This window comes from Mustela nigripes, chromosome 9 (genome assembly GCF_022355385.1).
Source record: "Mustela nigripes isolate SB6536 chromosome 9, MUSNIG.SB6536, whole genome shotgun sequence".
NCBI lineage: Eukaryota > Metazoa > Chordata > Mammalia > Carnivora > Mustelidae > Mustela > Mustela nigripes.
The window spans coordinates 52,465,158-52,486,074 of NC_081565.1; the positions used below are offsets into that span (position 1 = coordinate 52,465,158).

At 40.7% G+C, this 20,917-nt stretch overlaps 1 protein-coding gene across 4 annotated transcripts in view; it reads left to right on the plus strand.

The window, feature by feature from the left end:
- Nucleotides 1-6,102: 6,102 nt before the first annotated feature.
- PSIP1 (PC4 and SRSF1 interacting protein 1) overlaps nucleotides 6,103-20,917 on the plus strand; it is a 42,838-nt gene continuing 28,023 nt past the window's right edge. For all 4 annotated transcript variants that reach the window (XM_059411604.1, XM_059411605.1, XM_059411606.1 and 1 more), the window contains exons 1-3: nucleotides 6,103-6,288; nucleotides 6,820-7,037; nucleotides 10,165-10,241. In XM_059411604.1, coding sequence (XP_059267587.1) covers nucleotides 6,966-7,037; nucleotides 10,165-10,241 — 149 coding nt within the window. In that variant the 5' untranslated portion in view covers nucleotides 6,103-6,288; nucleotides 6,820-6,965. The remainder of the gene's footprint in view (nucleotides 6,289-6,819; nucleotides 7,038-10,164; nucleotides 10,242-20,917) is intronic.

The window sequence follows — 20,917 nt, forward strand, 5'->3', positions numbered from 1 at the left end:
TTATTTATTTATTTGACAGAGAGAAACCATAAGTACACTGAGAGGCAGGCAGAGAGAGAGAGAGAAGGAAGCAGGCTCCCTGCTGAGCAGAGAGCCCGATGCGGGACTCGATCCCAGGACCCTGAGATCATGACCTGAGCCGAAGGCAGCGGCTTAACCCACTGAGCCACCCAGGCGCCCCAAAATGTTTTTAAAAAAGGATAGAAAATTGGCTAAGAACATGAAGAGACAACTCACCAAGGAGGACATACAGATCGCAAATAAGCACATGAAAGGATGTTTACTATCGCAAATCATTAGGGAAATTAAAATTAAGACCACACCTATTAGAGCAGTGGAAAGAAAAACTAGTGACAATTCAAATGGTGGTGAAGGTGTGGAAAACTAGATCTCTCATACATTGTTGGTGGGAATGTAAAATGCGCAGCCATTCTGGAAAATGGTTCGACGATTTCTTAAAAAACCTAAGTATGCAACTAAAATATGACCCAGTAATTGTACTCCTGGGCATGCATCCCAGAGGAACAAAAACTTTTATCTACACAAAACATGTGCAGGAATGTTTACAGCAGCTTTCATTGTAATAGCAAAATTCTGGAAACAACCAAAATGTCCTCCAACAAGTAAATGGTTAAAGGAACTAGGTAAATCTAAATCATGGACTCTACTGAGATATAAAAAGTATGAAATTTTGATATACAGAAATATTTAAATGGGGGCACCTGAGTGGGTTCAATCATTTCTGCATCTGCCTTTGGCTCAGTCATGATCTTGGGGTCCTGGGATTGAGCCCAGCTTCGGGCCCTTGCTCAATGGGGAGTGTGCTTCTCCCTCTCCCTCTGCCTCTCCCTCCACTCAGGTTCACACTCTCTTAAATAAATAAATAAAACATTTCAAAAAACCCCAAAAAACCAGAAAACTTATATGGATTTTTTTTCTCAAATATTTTATTAATTTGTTTGACAGAGAGAGGAGAGAGACAGCAAGAGTGGGAGCACAAGCAGGGGGAGTGGGAAAAGGAGAAGGAGGTTTTCTGCTGAGCATGGAAGCACCCAGGACCGTGCGAGGCTCAATCCAGGACTATGGGATCATGACCTGAGCCAAAGGCAGACGCTTAAGGACTGAGCCACTCAGGCGCCCCTTAAATGGATTTTAAAAGCATTAAGATGAATGGAAATAGCCCTTCTGCAAAGGTTATATGCTGTATGATTCCATATATATATAATGAAATGAAATGACAAAATTTGAAATGACAAAATTATAGGGACAGAGAAATGATTGGCGATAGCCAACAGTTAGGGATGGCAAGGAACAAGAGGTTGGGATGCCTCTAAAGTAGGTGGTAGCTGTAGGGAGATATTCGTGGTCATGCAGGAAAAAAAAGAAAGCAGGGGCTCCTGAGTGGCTCAGTTGCTAAGCATCTGCCTTTGGCTCTGGTCATGATCCCAGGGTTCTGGAATCAAGTCCCACATTGGGCTCCCGGCTCAGCAGGGAGTCTGCTTCTCCCTCTGCTTGCTTCTCCCCTTGCCTGTGCTTGTGTGCTCTCTCTTTCTCTCTCTCTGACAAATAAATAAAAATAAAACAAATAAGCACAAATAAAATAAAAACACACAAATAAACACACGCACACACATACACACAAAAAGAAAGCATTGTAGGAGACAAGGGTCACACACACATGAGAAGACACTACAAATATTGTCTGTCTTTCCTTCTCCTAGCCATATGCTTAACAAATTCCAAATGCTCATTGAAGTTAAGGAAAGCCAGGGGAAGGTAGGCCTAGACCAGATTTATGACATCTCTGACTGAACTAGGTCTTTTTTTTTTTTTTTAAGATTTTACTTATTTATTTGACAGAGAGACATACAGTGAGAGAGGAAACACAAGCAGTGGGGTGGGAGAGGGAGAAGCAGGCTTCCCGCTGAGTAGGGATCCCGGTGAGGTGCAGAGCTTGATCCCAGGATGCTGGGATTGTGACCTGAGCCAAAGGCAGCTGCTTAATGGCCGAGCCACCCAGGTGCCCCCTAACTAGGTCTTTGATTAATGCCTTTTATCTTCCCCTTATTCTTGCTAACTTCCCCATCACGAGGCTTGAAGGATCACACAAAAGAAAAGTTCAGGATTATGGTTCATACTCATGAGTTTAACATCTGTTATAAACACTGCATATTTATGGTAGGAAATTATGCATATTCTACATAAAAGATGTGAAGAAAAGGATTATCATTACTTAATTTGGGGGATATGTATCAAATCTCATTTAGAAAGATTTCCATCAAAACTATTAAATGAGGGGCGCCTGGGTGGCTCAGTGGGTTAAAGCCTCTGCCTTCATCTCAGGTCTTGATCCCAGGGTCCTGGGATCGAGCCCCATGTTGGGCTCTCTACTCAGCAGAGAGCCTGCTTCCTCCTCTCTCTCTTTCTGCCTGCCTCTCTGTCTACTTGTGGTCTCTGTCTGTCAAATAAATAAATAAAAATATTTATAAAAAAAAAAAAACTATTAAATGAATGTATTTTAGTCCATGAAAACATGTCAGTGCTTTTAAAGGGTTAACCTTTAAGTACATGAAAAAGTCATAAAGTCAAAACAAAAGCAAAAGTCTTTTAAAGTGTTTTTTTTAACTGTTTTCTTAGACTAAAACACTACGGAGTTTTTCACTTGCCCCTTCCTTTTATTCAACAAATATTTGTTGAGAAAAAATTGTATTTAGTGCCCGGTAAATGCCAGGTACTGGTGACTAGAAGTTGCCTCTTTCTTTCTCTCTTTCTTTCTTTCTTTCTTTTTAATTTTACTTACTCATTTGAGAAAGAGAGAGAGAGAACACCAGCAGGAGGAGAGGCACAGAGAGGGAGAAGCAGACTCCCTGCTGAGCCAGCCAGGGAGCTGGATGTGGGGCTCGATTCCAGGACATGGAGATCATGACCTGAGCTGAAGGCAGATGCTCAACCATTGGAGCCACCCCGGCAGCGATGGTGCCTATTTCAAAACGGTTTAAATATTAATTTGAAGGATTGTAAATAAGAAATTACGCCACAGTAAGATGGGGTCTGAAACCTTTCCAGAGATGATTTTGGGGTTGAGTCTCTTAAAACCGGGAGTTAAATAAAATGAGCTGATGTAGGGACAAGTTGGGGAATGGGGTGGGGTAGAGGAAGGTCGTTAGGAAATTTGATGCTGAAAATACTTTCAAGTCAGAAGATAGAAGGTGGAAGAGTGAGCGCTGGCTGCTTTTCCTTCTAGCATCTTTTTCTAATTATAAGCTCCTTGGCTTTCGGGCACTGCTGGCCCCCTGCTCCACCTAGAGGTGGTGTGGGACCACACCAAGGCGTGGACTGGAGAATTGACCCGGTTGCAGCATTGTCCTGGCCGCTTGACAAGATGTGTGATTTGGGGCAGTTTGCTGAACTTTTGTGAGCCTGTTTTCTCACCTGTAAAATGGGGATAGGAGCACCCTGATAAAATGAAAGACTGTAGATCAAGTTCCTTCCTGAATTCATTTAGATCTCCTCCCCCACCTCACCTCCCCTGCCCCTTGTCTCAGTTGTTTCGGAAATTGTATTCTTTCTCCTTACTACTTTCTCATTGCCCTTCACTTTCTATCTTGCTGTACTTTTCCTGGCATCCCCTCCCTAAGAAGATGGAGTATGGGGGCAGCTGGAGAGGGACACAGGCTCCCAGTAGTTCAGAAAAGCTCTCCAAGTAGCTCTGCCTAGGGCAACCCTCCCTCCTCCCTCTCCACTCCCCCTTTCCCTCTCATTCCAAACTGCTGCTCCCTGGGATCCTGGGCTTTTGTTCTCCGGAGGCTTAAACTACCACCTGTTTTGCCCTGACTTACTGTTTTCCAGGGCTTCCCCTGTTGACTATAGACTATCACAAATTGAAATTGCCAAGTTTAAAGACACCAAGAGCTAAGATTGTACTCTATTTTTAACATTCACACTGACACATCAATGTTTTTCCACTTTCCCTCTATTTTCATGTCTTTTCTGAGGACCACCCCCCACTCACAGTTACCACTCCTTTTTTTGGTTTGTTTTATCACTTAGCACTAATAAAAAGTTACCTTTTAATATGCATTATAAATTATCTATTATACCTATTTTCCTTACTTGGTTTACAGCAATAATCTCTCAAAGTTGAATATGCATAAGAATCACCTGGGGTTCTGGTTAAAATGCAGAATATGGTTTAGCAAGTCTAGGGAAATAAAGCCCATGCTGCTGGGCCCGGGACCATACTTGGAATTGCAAAGCCTTAAAAGGCTTAGAACAAAGGAGGTGTGCAAGAAATGGTAGCTGAATGATGGCTTGGTCTCTCCTACTCAGTATCTTGGAATTTTCTTCAATACATCTTTGTCCACTTTTCCTGTGCATGATTTATGGCTAACGCCTGGCAATCATTCTTTTGTGTACTTAGTTATTCACTTTCTTGCCTTTTTCAGTCACCAGTCTCATCTAGAAATGGGCCCCTTTGGGAGTACAACAGTAACCTCCAACCTCTTTCTACTGTCATCTACTTTGTAGCAAGCAAGAATAACTTTTTAAAGAATCATCTTTACTTTCTTGCTCAGCAAACTGTAGTAGCTCCCTAGCATACATCATATCAAACTCATTCAGGATGAGAGGCTTCCAGACCTTTCTCTAACCTTTCCCTCTTGGTTGCCAGTCAGTTTCTCTTTTTGCAACACTTGGAACCCTCTGCCTGTTGCTAGTTTCTTCAGATTCTAGGCAGGACAGTTTGCATTAGGGATGCCTTCATTCTTTTTAAGGGAGTATCTCTTTCAAAGTATTCTTCTCAAATTTACCTACTTTAATAAGGTTTTCCCTGATTTATTCCCAGTTGTGAGTTCTTCTTTTAAAGGAGTATGCGCTACATACCATTATTGATGTATTTTAATATTCTTAAACTTTTTCATATTTTATTTTAGATGGGAAGTATTTGTGCCTTTTGTTCGTGGTTGTATGCGCAGCACCTAAAAATACTTGACACACAGTAGGTACTTTTGGGGGGAATTCAGTGAAGCATGAAACAAAACTCAAGATTAATTTTTATTAATTTTCTAAATGCCTTTTTAATTTACTACATGTATTGGGTGAATGTTAATTGTTAGGTAAAATTAGGCAATTCTAGTGACAGCGTTCTGATACAGTAAAAATATTAAAATATCAATTCATATTAGAGAGTTGGGCATGTTGCTGCCAACGTCTTAAAAAGTGTATTAGCTGAAGGATCAAAAAATAAAATAATTTTAGAAAGCTTTTGAAGAGTATTTTAAGAGACAAAACATGTGAGGTTTAACAACACGTCTACACTTGACCACCACCGAACTACCATTCTACTAAACAAATACAATTTAGATGCAGCTAAAATTTAGCAGGGGCCCAAACCCACATCCTATCCGAAAGACTTATGCTTTCCTGTCATTGTTTTTCTTCCCTTCATATTTTGCATTCGTTAGGATTGTAGTTTTAACAGTTCTTGGTGCTTTAAATTTAAAAAGAAAAGAAATAGGGCTTTCTCATATTACAACTTCAAGGAAAAGGCCCATTCAACGAGGTATAAGAGGCCTACAAGCTGCACACCCTGCAACAGCCTCACGCTCCGATTTCATCTATGGGTTTTTGTACAGTTCTTTTTTGGATGGATGGTGCAAACCGCGCAAGTGCAGCATTAAAGCCTCCCCGCCCTGGGAAACGATGCAAGAACATGCAGCTTAGGCTGCCAGGTTCTCCCTAACACACAGCCAAAGGCTGGAGGCCCGGATACCCGCCCCCAAACCCCGTCCACAACAATCGTTTCCTCCCTCCCCGCCTTTTACATACAGTACACATACAAATACACACACGCAGAGCAGCCAGCAGGGGCGGGCCGGGCCAGACCACTCTGCAAACCGCAGGGGGGAGCTGCCGACGACGGAGCTTTTTTCTCCCACGTATTTGTTCCTTTGCCTCAGTAGCTCTCTCGGTTTGGCTGTAAATGTCGGGCAGAAGCCAAGCTGGGGATCCAGCGGCTTCCGAAGTTCCGCTTCCGAGCCCTACACCTCAGGCGGGTGCTGCGTTGTCCCCCCGCCCTCGGCCCGCCGTTGGTCCCGCCCCAGTGCTAGCGGGCGCCGAGCGGGAGCCGCGCGGGAGCAGCGCAGCGACGGCGGCGGCAGCGGCGGCGGCGGTTGCGATTCGGAGCCGTTGAGACGCCTCTGCGGCAGCTGGTGGCGCAGGTGGCTTGCGTGGACGCGGGCAGAGGCGGCCGGCCCGCCACCGCAGCCTCACCGCCCGCGGCCCCGGCAGGTGAGCGGGCGGCGGGGACTCGCCCCGCCCCCCCCCTCAGTGGCCTCGCTCCTGGCTGTAGCGGGGAAGTGGCCGCGGCCCGCCCGGGAGCAGAGGGGCGGCCCGGGGCTGCGACCGTCGCGAAGCAGGTTGGGGGAGATGTCCGGTGTGGATGGGAGGGGGACGTTCCCCCTTCCTTTGCCATCTTTTTTCCCTCTCCTCAGACCCCCTCCCTCTTGGGGCTTAAGCCCGGAGAAAAAAGCCAGGGGAAAGATGGGGCGGGAGAAAGGGGAACGGGGGCTGAGAAGCATCTCAGCCTCAGGTGGTGGCGTCTTTTCCGTCGTCGAGCGGTGGACCTGCAGAAGCCTGGAGGGGTAGCTCCCGGGCTGCGGAGGCCGCGCACTCGCGGGGGAGGAGCGGGAGGCGGCTCTCCCCTCACTCTCCCACCCCCACCTCTCGTCGGCCCTCCCCTCCCCCTCCCCTGGGCCTCCCCGTGCGGCCCCTCCCTTCGGGTTTCTGAGCATTAACCGCCCTCGGTGCTCTCCCTCGCAGGCGCGTCGGGACGCCTGGAGGCATCTTCCCCCTCCCGCCGTCCCGGGAGCCTGGGCGCCCGTCCGCCCTCCGCCGGCATCCCCCGGCCGTCGGCACCGCCGCGCCTCCTCCCCGGGCTTCAGACCCCCCGGCATCGCCCCCGAAACATGACTCGCGATTTCAAACCTGGAGACCTCATCTTCGCCAAGATGAAAGGTTATCCTCATTGGCCAGCTCGAGTAAGTGATTTTAGCCTTCGTATTTAGCGGTGCTACCTTCCCCAGGGGCCTACTTTCTACCCTTTCTCGTAATTTTGTTCTCGGGTGCTTTCTCCCTCTTGATTTCCTTTGGATTCTTTTGTAACCTTTCGTTTTAGCTTTTTGCCCGGGAATCTCCCGTGGAATTGTAAAAATCCAGGTGTTTCTGCTTAAGACTTTCCCTGTGGGTTTGTTTTTGACAGACTTGGGCAGGTTTTCTTAATAGGAAATACTTAAACGTGATGCCAGTTAAATGTTCCATTGTAGGTGAAAATAATCAAGGTTGGACTTTGTTTACCGTTTAATGAAGCATTGACATTTTAAAAATTTTGAGTAAAAGGCAGAGTATCAGTGGAGTTTATGCAGACTCTTGGATGTCAAAGATGTGATTAAATTGGTTTCATAGGGATTTTTTTATGTTTTGTAGTTGATGAGACCTGGGTTTGCTTGTTTAATATAGAGATTTAGGACTGGATATTCTTGAAAATTGTACGATAAGTTTTTTGTAAATTTATTTTCATGTTTGTATTCGTTAAGTTTGCCTTATGACCTTGAAGAAGTTGTTTTACCTCTTTGTTTCCCATAGGCGAAAGAGTAGATTCCCACTCTAGTGGTACAGAGAGGTAATTAAGGCCCAGGATTTTTGTGACATTTAAAGAGTTGAGACTAATACCTAAATGCCATTTTCGGAAAAAGAGGTCTTTTTGTTAGCTTATGGGAGGACTCCGGTTCTAAGATCATGATAGAACCAAAAAACTGTTGAGATCCATTAGATTAGAATGCTCAAGATTTTTTTTTTTAAATATAAACTTGATATTATTAAGTTGTAATTTCCGCCAATTTACTCTTCTTTGAGGGGTGTTATTTCTTAAAAGACAATTAAATCCTGTATTTTTAATTATGTCAGCTGGGAGAAAGCATACCCATTGGTTACAGAGAATCATGTAGTATGTTTGTTGATTGCTGTCCAGGTATAAAATGTTTACTGTTCTCTTGGTTTTTCCCATCCAGATCTTGCTTGCAGGTTTCCTTCCTAAACCTGGAAGGATCCTCCCCTCCCCACAGTCTATCAAGTCTGCCTTTTCGCTGGAATCTTATCTTGAACAATCCTTATTCATAATTTTCTGTATATTTGACATTCTAATCTGTTTCCTTTGTGATGACATTTTAAACTCTTAGGTGTGTGCTTTGATTTCTAAATAGATTATTTATAAGATTTTTTTTTTCTTAAATTGTAAGCTTCTTGAGGGCAGTAGACATAAACTGAATTTCTTCATGTGCTCCACACTCCTTAGTTTGCAATCATGTACTTATAAAACACTCTTTCTTGTCTGAATAGAGGAGAGGGATGTTGGGCAGGTTTAAGGCCCCTCCAGGATACTTTTTTTTTCCCCAGTGGTTTTAACATCCTTATTTATTTTGACATGTTATAAAATCTGAGGTTATAGGGTATATCTATATTCACATTTCGATGCTACATTACATTTATGAGCCAAATGAAAATGTTTGAAAAGTTATCTACTTTTCTTTCAAATTGTCTTCTCCACATGCTTCATTGTGTTAGGTGATTAAGAGCTGGTACTCCTAAAAGCAGAATAAGTAGCCTTAGGAGGGCCAGAATTTTCCTTCATTAATAAGTTCTATATTCATTCAACAAGGTCACTTGATTGGAATGGGAAATTTTTGTTTCTTTTCTCCTTTTTTTCTTTATAGGCAGCTGATTTTGGTTTGATACTGTCTGTGTCCAAGAATTATGTTCCTTTTTCTGTCATCTCCAGTCTTAACAAATTATGTCTTTGCTTTAGAGAGATTAGGGTATTTATTATCGTCTGTGAAGATGATAGTTGTCCATATTTTGATTTTAATGTTTTGTGTCTCTATATTTCAAACTACTTTAAGTTTTCTTTTAAGTTTTGCATGTTCTTATAATCCTGTATCAGTAGTAACTTTCTACAGTCAACTTTTTAAAAATTGCCTAATGCTTATTAAACTCCATAGGTACTGCACATTTAAAACTGTTTGCTAGCAGAAGGAAGCGTATGAACTGGGTTTACCGAAAGTATCCCTTAAGGGCTCTAAGGACTTTGTATATAAGTATAATGATGGTATAGGTGAGGAGATTAAAGTCCCTTAGAATGTTAGTTGATAATGATAATGTTGGTGTCTGAAACCTTCAGACTGCATAACAATCAGATCACTTTCACCATCTTTTTTTCAACATGGTTATGCATATAGAGCATAGTAGATGCATAGTAGATGGTCTGTTTCCTTCTTAACAAAGCTAATTGATTTTTTAAAATGTCTTTGAAATTAGGAAGGTTGTGACACAGAAATGTTATTAGGAAGTTAAGTAATGAAAAAATTGAAATGGTAAATTCTGACTTGATATTACTGCCTGATGGCTTTGCCTTTGAGGTCTGCTTCTCCTTTATTATTAAGAGAAATTAACAGGTATAACAGATATGTTAGACATGATAGTGCCCGATACTTTCTTCGTTACTTGATTAGAATGATTGACAGAGAAATGAAAAAGGAACAGAACTTCATCTGATTTAGCCATATAGGTGCAAGATCTTTCTAGAACGTGTGTTTCAAACTTAGAGAGATACTGCTTGTAACTTTCATTTGTGTCTGCTTTTACATTACTCGGGTACTTGTATAGCCTCCCTGCAGAAATACCATTTAGGATTTTTTAATGGGTTTGGTTGGGCTCCCTTATCTGAAATACTCTGGGTCAGATATATTTAAAAATTCAGAATTTGAGGTATCTGTGGTACATATGGTATATATTTTGCTCCTGGTAGGCTTCTAGAATGGCACATGGTAATCTAACAGTATTTTTGCAGAGAAGCATCAGTAGAAATACTGGTGGATAAAAGAAATGACAAAATACCTTCATGGTCATTCCAGGTTTTGCCATGAAATGAGTTTTTGAGAAGTATTTTGGGTTTCAGAACTTCTTGGGTTTCAGAACTAAGATAGGGATTATGACCTACAGAACTGGTCTACTTTTATCAGATCCTTTTTGGATGTCTTGTTCTCACTTTATTCTGGTGTGTTGAGGTGTGTGTGATTTAAAAGATGTTAATTTTTCTGATCTTTCTTTTAGGTAGATGAAGTTCCTGATGGAGCTGTAAAACCACCCACAAACAAACTACCCATTTTCTTTTTTGGAACTCATGAGACGTAAGTCCTTTTAGCTCTAAAGGCAAATCAGAGTTAATTTAGTAGGGTCATTTAGCATACAATGAAAAACAAGTAGAGATTACGTCATAGAGAAAATAAGAGTAGTAATAGGAAACTTTAAGATCATCTTTGTATTTTGGAAAAAGTCTTCAAGTGTCCCTTTTAAAATATATTTTTAGGGCAGAAAAATTAGATGCTGCCGGTTTAACTTTTCATTGGAATAGATGTTTCCTTAATTATAAAAGGAGGATGTATTTGGAGCCTCTCAGCAACCAGAAGAATGACCGATAGATGAAAATATATAAACAAAGTTCTTAACAGGGCATTTGGTAATGATATTTAGTATACTAAATGCTTTTCATGAGAATGGCCTAGCTCCTTGTTCTAGACTTTTGTGATATTACCACACAAATGCTGTATTATGGTAAAAGTGAGAAGAAGTCTGGATAGTTCTCTCGTGTATTTCTGCGGTCCTGAGAGCCATAGCAACTGCTCTGCTGCCCCTGGTGGATATGGGGGCAGAGGACCAATTTGGTAGAGCAAATTAATTTTTCAAAAATTGCAACCAAATGTTGAGCTGATAACTTCTAGGTGCATAGGACTACTCCAAGGCTTGTTTCATTGATTTTGGTGTGTGATAATCCTACATACCTATAATTTAACAGGCTTAGAAGTACTGTTTATGTAATTCTGCTGACTCTGGACTTGAAGTTTAAAATCTGCAATAATTTTGCTAAAGTAGGCTTGTTTACTTTGGACCAGGAGAAACAAAGTTGTTGATATAGTTAATTAGAATTATGTGATCCTAACAGTGTCTACAATGGCAACATTTGGTTTAGTGTTGCTTAGCTACCTTATGAACTTTCACATAATTTCTGTCAACAGCTTTATTGAGGTGAAGTTTACATAGTGAAGTTTCACTTGTTTAAAGTATGTAATTCAGTGGGTTTTAGTACATTTCTTTTTTTTTTTTTTACGGTTTTATTTATCTGTTTGACAGAGAAAGAGAGATCACAAGTAGGCAGAGCAGAGAGCCTGAGGCGGGGCTCGATCCCAGGACCCCAAGATCATGACCGGAGCTGAAGGCAGAGGCTTAACCCACTGAGCCACCCAGGCCTCCCAGTACATTTATTTTCATGTCCATTAGCAGTTTTATTTTCAATTTTCTCCTTCCAAGAATTAGACAGCCGTTGTGTAGATTTGCCAATTCTGGACATGTCATATTAATGGTATTATATAGTGTTGCATAATTATTTTTTTTAATGCAGTTTTGAGACTAGAATTGGATCTGCCTTCATAATTACTTTGAGTCAGGTTTAGGTGTATCCTAACATAAGAATTTTTTTTTTTTTTTAAGATTTTATTTATTTATTTGACAAACAGAGATCACAAGTAGGCAGAGAGAGAGAGGGGAGGAAGTAGGCTCTCTGCTCAGCAGAGAGCCAGATGCGGGACTCGATCCCAGGACCCTGAGATCATGACCTGAGCCAAAGGTAGAGGCTTAACCCACTGAGCCACCCAGGCACCCAAGAACTTTTTTTTTTTTTTTTAAAGATTTTATTTATTTATTTGAGAGAGAGTGAGAGAGAACATGAGCGAGGAGAAGGTCAGAGGGAGAAGCAGACTCCCCGCGGAGCTGGGAGCCTGATGTGGGACTCGATCCCTGGACTCCAGGATCATGACCTGAGCTGAAGGCAGTCGTCCAACCGAGCCACCCAGGCGCCCAAGAACTTTTTTTAAACATAAAAAGTTTTATAAGAAATGATTAATTTCTTACTCAATAGGGTAATCTACCATTTAAAATACATAAATTTAATAAGAAAAGGTTTTTTATTTTTTTAAAGACTTTATTTATTTGACAGACAGAGATCACAAGTAGGCAGAGAGGCAGGCAGATAGTGAGAGAAGGAAGCAGGCTCCCTGCTGAGCAGAGAGCCCGATGTGGGACTCGATCCCAGGACCCTGAGATCATGACCTGAGCCGAAGGCAGCAGCTTAACCCACTGAGCCACCCAGGCGCCCGAAAAGGTATCTTTTGATGAAAAATTTGTATACTTGGTATTGGAGTAGTAACTTAAGTGTGGTAATAGGTCAAGCTGCACCAGCATCACATGGGAATTTTAAACCTGCAAATTTTTGGACCCCCTCCCCCACAACTACTGAATCAGAAACTGGGGTGTGGGGCCCAGTAATCTGTTTAACAAGCCTTCTGGATGATTCCGATGCATGTGAAGTTTGGAAACACTGTAGTAATGTGAATAGACAGTCCTTCGAATTTTTCAGTTTTGTAAGTTTAGAATTCTTTAAATGTGATTTTTCTGAAATGGGGCAGATTTTATATACTTTCATATGTGGCCTTATGTATAGCTTCACAGAACACATAGTTTATTTTTATATTATGTTTAGGGGAATGACTATGCCTTTTCCCCCAGCATTCAAAAATGAAGATTTTTACATTGTAAATACCTGTAAATTTTGAAACAACACCAAATAACCAAATTTTCATTTAAGCATTGTTTGGTTACTAACAAAAAGTGGTACTGAATGATTAATGAAGACAATTATTAATATTCAAGTAATTGGAATATGTTCAAGGATTTAGAATATAACTTTAGAAGTAAACTAATATTAAATTTTCATTTCAATATGTGACATTTTGTGCTTTAGTGTTAACATAAGTATACCATTTATTATCTTTGAAAAGGCAGGGCTGATATACCTGCTAGGTCTGGTGACTTAACTTTTTTTGTATATAAGGTTAATTTTTAGAGACGAGGTCTCTGATGATTTGACTTGCTGCATCCCATCCCCCTAAATTGGGATGGTGGTTATTGGGAACCTTTCAGTGTGGATTTTGCATAATAAATGAGAGAATATTCTATAAGCTCTCTATAGCCTATAGTTAGGGATATGGGAAGGGAAGAACATGGGAGAAGAAATGGCAATTTGGAGAACTATACTTATTTGTAACTGATTTATAGATTAAGATTTTTTTAAGGTATTTTTAAAATGTGAATTTAGTGCAAAACCATTTTAGAGCTTCATTCATTCTTGCTCTAATGTAAAAACTTTGGTTTTTCTTAGCATTTTATGACATTCACAGTAAATTCATCTAGCAGTCGAGTTTTTAATATTAGACAATAATGAGCCCTTAGTATACCAACTGTGACCATCTGCTAAGTATCTTAAAACTAACATTTAAGACAGGTTCTTAGTAAATGAGACTAACAAGGACCCAGCGCTTTGCTGGAGCCAAGTCGTAGTGTTATCTTTGATTACATGTTATAGTCTCTTCCCTTCCTCCCCAGGAGCAGTCAGCTAGCAAGTTTTATTCTTTTCTTTTACAGTGCATTATGATCTGTCCGCTCTTCCCTGTCTCCTTTTGTATATAAGGTTAATATAGCATCAGCTCATGCCACAATTACTCTTACAGTGTCCTAACCTGGGCGCCTGGGTGGCTCAGTTGGTTAAGCATCTGCCTTCCCCTTAGGTCATGATCCCAGTGTCCTGGGATGAGTCCACATTGGGCTCCCTGCCCAGAGGGGATTCTGCTTCTCTCTCTCCTCTGCCCCTCCCTCCTGTTCATGCCGTGTCTGTCTGTCTGTCTCTCTTTCTCTTTTTCTCAAATAAATAAAGTCTTTAAAAAGATAGTCATATCATGTCATTTCTGTGTCCAGAAATCTTCAGTGACTTCCTAATTAACATTATCGACAAACACTCCCACAATTTATCTATAAATGCTGTGTATTAAGAACTGTATGAATCAGCCTATGCTTACCTCTCCAACCTCATCATATTTTGTTCACTGTTACATAAATCTTTCTCTTCTCTCAGGTCCATCCTTATTTTTTTATTTTTTGGGAAATGCCTTCTGATTTTTCAAAGACATTTAGATCTTAGCTCATGTCCTCTTTTTCATACTTATTTTCTTCATTGCTATGATGAAAAAAAATTTTTTTTCTTTACCCACAAGTGAGGAGCTTGGAGAGCAGGGACATTTGTCTATCTTGTCATCATTTACTTAAGTGGCTGGTGCGTAGTTAAGTAAATATTTGGTGATTGTAAGTGTATGCCCTATGCATTTAATAATAAATGCCAGCTACTAAAGATAACGTTAGCCTACTATTTTTCAAAGACTAATGCTTGTGTTAAATTGTTTGAAATGCAGTTTGAGTTTTGCTAATGGCTGTTGCTTACTGAGGAAATACTCTCACAGGTCTATCTCTAAAGTCTAGAAAGTTTAAATGAAGATGTTACTTTGTTGAATTTATCTCCTTAACTGATTTTATCATTATACAAGAATTTGGATCCTCAGTCTAGGAATATAAAAAATATTTACCACAGGCTGTTTTAAAACCAACCTGATACATAATTTGAGGAGTGAAGATGAATCGGGAGGTGGCGGTTTTTGCAACCTGTCCATGACAAAGGAGTAAAGAAATGAAATCGTAGGGTGGGATTTTATTTTCTTTGCTTGTTCTTCTATACAGCTTCTGTACTCTAGCCATAACTAACTGCGCGTGTTGGTGTGGGATCTTACAGTTTCTCATAAGCCCTATACTGTTTATTTATCTCTATGCCAGCAGGCTTATGGCACACAAATACAGATTTAGTTGTCTCTTGAATTGTTGGCTGTTAAAAAGAATGCATGCTGGGACGCCTGGGTTGCTCAATCAGTTGAGCAGCTGCCTTCAGCTCAGGTCATGATCCCACGGTGCTGGGATCGAGACCTGCATTGGGTTCCCTGCTCGGTGGGGAGCCTGTTCTCCCTCTGCCTGCTCTGCTTGCTCTGTCTACCGCTCCCCTGGCATGTGCTTATTTTCTCTCTTTCTCTGACAGATAAAACCTTTAAAAATCAAATAAGAGGGGCTCCTGGGTGGCTCAGTTGTTAAGTATCTGCTTTTGGCTCAGATTATGATCCCATGGTCCTGGGATCAAGCCCCACATTGGGCTCCCTGCTCAGTGAAGAGTCTGCTTCTCCCCTCCCCCGCCCAGCTTGTGTTCCCTCTCTCGCCATCTCTTTCTCTCAATTAAATAAAATCTTAAAAAAACAAAAACAAATGAGAAATGCATGCTATTATGAAAACTAGTTATAGGGGCACCTGGGTGACTCAGTCGGTTAAGCATTAGCCTTTGGCTCAGATGATGATCCCAGCTCCGTGGGATCAAGCCCTACGTCAGGCTCTGCTTGTGGGGACCCTACTTCTACCTGCCACTCTGCCTGCTTATGCTCATGCATACATGCTCTCTCTGTGAGATAAATAGATACAAATCTTAAAAAAAAAAATAGAAGCCTAGTTATAAAACAGTATTTCATTATTTTGTGATTTAATAATAATGGAGGAATGAAGCAGCAAGTTAGAATCGGTGTTTCCAGAAGTCGGGCTGTTTAGTAGTACTGCTTGGCAACAGTTAAATGAGTTTTGAGCTTTGTATCTTCAGCTCTGGTAAGCTTTCCGATTTTTTACATATGACCTCTGGTTTACCTTAAAGGTAGAGAGCCCCAGGTGTGTGATAACTGAGCTTTGGTGAGGGATCCATCGCTTCAGACCCTTGAACAATGTGGGTTTGAACTGCACAAATCTGTTATGTGGACTTGTTATAGTATTTGTGAATGTGTTTAATGTGTTTTTTTCTTTATGACTTTTAAAATAATGTTTTATTTTTCCTAACTTTATTGTAAGAATATAGTATATAATACATGTAACATATAAAATATGTGTTGATTGACTTATCAGTAAGGCTTCTGGTCAACAGTAGGCTATTAGTAATTATGTTTAGTGGGAGACGAAGTTATTTGAGGATTTTTAACTGAATGGAGGGGATCAGCACCCCAAACCCCCATGTTGTTCAAGGGCCAGCTGTTAATGATTTGCTATTTTCTTTTTTTAAAGATTTTATTTCTTTGTTTTACAGAGAGACCCTGAGAGAGGGAGCATAAGCAGAGGAAGTGGGAGAGGGAGAAGCAAGCTTTCTGCTGAGCAGGAAGCCCAACATGGGGCTCCATCCCAGAACTCTGGCATCATGACCTGTGCCAAAGGCAGACACTTAATGACTGAGCCACCCAGGCCCCCCAATTTGCTGTTTTATTTTATTTTATTTTATTTTATTTTATTTTATTTTATTTGTTAGAGCGCATGAAAGGAGAGAGGTCAGAGGGAAAAGCAGACTCCCTGCCAAGCAGGGGACTCAATCCCAGGACCCCAGAATCATGACCTGAACCAAAGGCAGTTCCTAAACCAACTGAGCCACCCAGGCACCCCAATTTGCTATTTTCTTTCTTTCTTTCTTTCTTTTTCAAAGATTTTATTTATTTGACAGAGAGAAATCATAAGTAGGCAGAGAGGCAGGCAGAGAGAGAGGGAGGAGGAAGCAGGCTCCCCGCGGAGCAGAGAGCCTGTGGTGGGGCTCCATCCCAGGACCCTGGGATCATGACCTGAGCCGAAGGCAGAAGCTTTAACCCACTTGAGCCACCCATGTGCGCCCCCACCCCCAATTTGCTATTTTCTTAGGACATTTTACATTAGCCTTGATTCTTTTTTTTTTTTTTTAAGATTTTATTTTATTTATTTGACAGACGGAGATCACAAGTAGGCAGAGAGGCAGGCAGAGAGAAAGAGAGGAAGAAGCAGGCTCTCCGCTGAGTGGAGAGTCCGACGCGGGGCTCGATCCCAGGACCCTGGGATCATGACCTGAGCAGAAGGCACAGGCTTTAACCCACTGAGCCACCCAGGCGCCCCTAGCCTTGATTCTTAAGGGCAATGACATTGGTATTTAAAGTCAGAGTTCATTTATATAGGAATATGGTATCAGTATTTTAGTAGGTGTTTCAGAGACTTATAAAGGAAACCCTGAAACCCTCTTAAGGAAGATAGTACAAAGTTGAGGCTCTGCTGTTTAATAGCTAGATGATCTTGCTTGAATGAGTTCATCCTTTTTCTGGTCTTCAGTTTTCTCATCTTTAAAATGAGGATTTTAGGGGCGCCTGGGTGGCTCAGTGCGTTAAGCCGCTGCCTTCGGCTCAGATCATGATCTCAGGGTCCTGGGATTGAGCCCCCGCATTGGGCTCTCTGCTCAGCGGGGAGCCTGCTTCCTCCTCTCTCTCTGCCTGCCTCTCTGCCTGCTTGTGATCTCCGTCTGTCAAATAAATAAATAAAATCTTCAAAAAAATGAGGATTTTAGTGATACCTAAGTTCCTTTTCACCTCTGGAATTTGATGGGTAACTCTGAATTAACATGTATCATACCATTGTTAAAATTTTTAAAAGTTTCCTATAAAGGAAAGAAGTCACTTTTATTCCTATTTTTTAGAAATGACCACCAAACCTGTTAATGTTTTGATGTATTTTCTTTGAGATCTGTAGGTCATTTTATTTTTTTTTAAATCTCAATTTTAAAACCTTTTATTTATTTTTGGTGTGCCATTTTAAAACGGGCTGCTTTGAAGAATGAATCAGCCATAGCCACATCAGGTTGTGCCCTTGGGGACTCGTGATGGCTGTCTGATAATCTCAACCCTCTTCATCAGACCTGTAGGATTGCAGCCCCAGGGAGAATCCTGTGTATGTGTGTGTGGGTGCATGGACATGTACTTTTATTTTTTTTTTATTATAATATAGTAGACATATATACTGTTCTGTAAGTTTGCAGTGCCTGGGTGGCTCAGTTGGTTGAGTGTCTGACTCTTGATTTTGGCTCAGATTATCAGGGCCCTGAGTTAGAGCCTCATGTTAGGCTGTGGAGCTCAGCACGGAGTTTGCTTGTCCCTCTCCCTCTGCTGCTCCCCCTACGAGAGCCTGCTCACTCCCTCTCTGTCTTTCTCAATAAATAAAATCATTAAAAAATGTATAAATTTAAGGTGTACATACTGATTTGATACATTTCCATATTGCAGTATGATAACCACCATGATTTGATACATTTCTGTATTGCAGTAGGATTACCACTAGAGCAATAGCTAACACCTCCATTGTGTTCCATAATTATCTTTTCTTTTATTACAGTGAGAATGTGGGAGGATTCTTCTTTTTTCCTCCATGGTTTTTTGAGTCTGATTAAGGGGTTCCTTAGTCTTGAGCACATTCCTTGACCCAGCAATTCTACTGAGAATATGTTATGAAGATCGGTGCAAAGATTGAGCAATATTTTTTATGGCTGCATTATTTTTATAATAGAAAATATGTTACAGAAAGTATTCCAACAATAGGCAGTCTATTTTGAGATAGCCATTTGGTGAAATAATATGTAGCTGTTGGTAGTTATTACCATGAAGACATGCTCATTTTAATTTGAAACAGTATGGATGAGTATGTAGTACATACATCTAATTTATGTATGTATACATACAACTAAAAAGCAGACTGAAACAGTGGCTGTCTATAGTTGGTAAAATTATGAATCATTTTTCTTAGGTAGGAGAGGTACTCACTAAAGAATATTTTCAACAGCTTTATTGAGATAAAATACATATATCATACAATTCATCCATTTAAAGTGTACAGTTCATAGATACATAGTATATCCAAGAGAGTGGTACAGCCATTAGCACAATTTTAAAACATTTCCATCATGCCAAAAGGAAACCCTCTGCCCCTTAGCAGATACTTCATTTTTCTGAAGTTCTGTCTCCTGCCTTACCACGGCTGTCACTAATCTGTTTGCTTGTTCTGAGCATTTCATATAAATGGAACTGTATAACATGTGGTGTTTAAAGACTGGCTTTTTTCACTTATGATGTTTTCAAGGCTAATCTATATTGTATTATGTGATAGTTCTTTGTTAACTTTTTATTGCCAAATACTCCATTGTATTAATCTACCGTATTTTATTTATCCATTGTATAGACATTTGGATTGTTTCTACTTTTGGCTGTTATGAATACAAGTTTTGTGTGTACCAGTTTTTGCATGGACATATTTTTACTTTTATAGGAGTGGAATTCCTGGGTCAAATGATAACTTTATGTTTAATCCTTTCAGGAATTGCCAGACTGTTGTCAAATCAGCCATGCATCATTTTAATATTCCTACCAGCAATGTATGAGGATTTTAATTTATCAGTATCTTTACCAAGACGTGTTATCTTTTTTTTTTTTTTTTAAGATTTTATTTATTTATTTGACAGAGAGATCACAAGTAGGCAGAGACAGGCAGAGAGAGAGGAGGAAGCAGGCTCCCAGCTGAGCAGAGAGCCAGATTTGGGGCTGGATCCTAGGACCCTGGGATCATGACCTGAGTCGAAAGCAGAGGCTTTAACCCACTCAGCCACCCAGGTGCCCCTATCTGTCTTTTTTGTTATAGCTATCCTAGTGGGTGTGAAGGTAGTATCTTGTGGTCTTGATTTACACTTTCTGATGACTAATGGTACTGAGCATCTCCTTAAATTTTAGTATTGATAGAGATGCAAATTAAGTATGACTTATGCAGTTGACCCTTGAATTGCATGGGCGTTAGAGGCACTGACCCTCCATGCAGTGGAAAATCTGCAAGTGACTTTTGACTCCCCAAAAATATAACTACTAATAGCCTACTGTCGACTGGAAACCTTACTGATAATATAGTTAATTAGCACATATCTTGTATGTTATATGTATTATATGTTGTGTTCTTACAATAAAGTAAGCTGGAGAAAATGAAATTAAAATTATAAGAAAGAGAAAATACATTTACAGTACTATTAAATAATCCCCTTCATAAGTGGACCTGCACTGTTCAAACTGTTTTGTTCAAGAGTCTGCTATACTGTGAACATAATGAATAGTAAAAATAAAGTGGAGCATGAAATCTGAATTTAGAGAAGGATGGAGGGGCGGAATTTTTTAAAAACCTATTCAGCAGGGGCGCCTCAGTCGTTAGACTTTCTGCCCTTGGGTCAGGTCATGTTCCTGGTATCCTAGGATCGAGCCCCACATTGGGCTCCCTAAGCAGGGAGCCTGCTTCTTCCTCTCCAGCTTCCCCATGCTTGTGCTCCCTCTCTAGCTGTCTCTGTCAAATAAATAAATAAAATCTTTAAGAAAAAAAAAAGTCCTATTCAGCAAAAGTAAGAATAATAGGTATCCAAGTATAATCAAAAGTTATATGTAAAACAAGATGTGAATAAGACCAAATATAAATGATTACATTATATGACTAGAATTCTGTTAAGACTTTCAGATTGGAAAAAATCTTTTTCAGATTGGATTAATAATCTAGCTGTGTCTGGGGTTCTTGTGTGGCTCAGTCAGTTAAGCTGCTGCCTTTGGCTCAGGTCATGATTCCAGAGTCCTGGGATTGAGCCCCGCTTCGGGCTCCTTGCTCGGCAGGGAGCCTGCTTCTCTGCCTCTGCCTGCCTGCCATTCTGCCAGCTTATGCGTGCGCTGTCTCACTCTCTCTGACAAATAAATAAATAAAATCTTAAAAAAAAAAATCTAGCTGTGTCTTACTTTGTGAGACAAAGCTCAAATTAGACATAACCAAGTAACAATATAGTCATAAAGAAAGCAAGAGTAGCAGTATTGGTTTCTAATAAAAATAGAATTTTAAGGTCAAAGCATGAAGAGAAGGGTACAGGCCCAGTATGCATGAAGTTTGGTTACCATTTTTTAAATTTTAACACCAGTCCCCCAATAATATGGTTCAAATTTCACATACCCTAGAATATTAACTGTAATTGCATAAACCACAAAATTTGCTGCTAGCT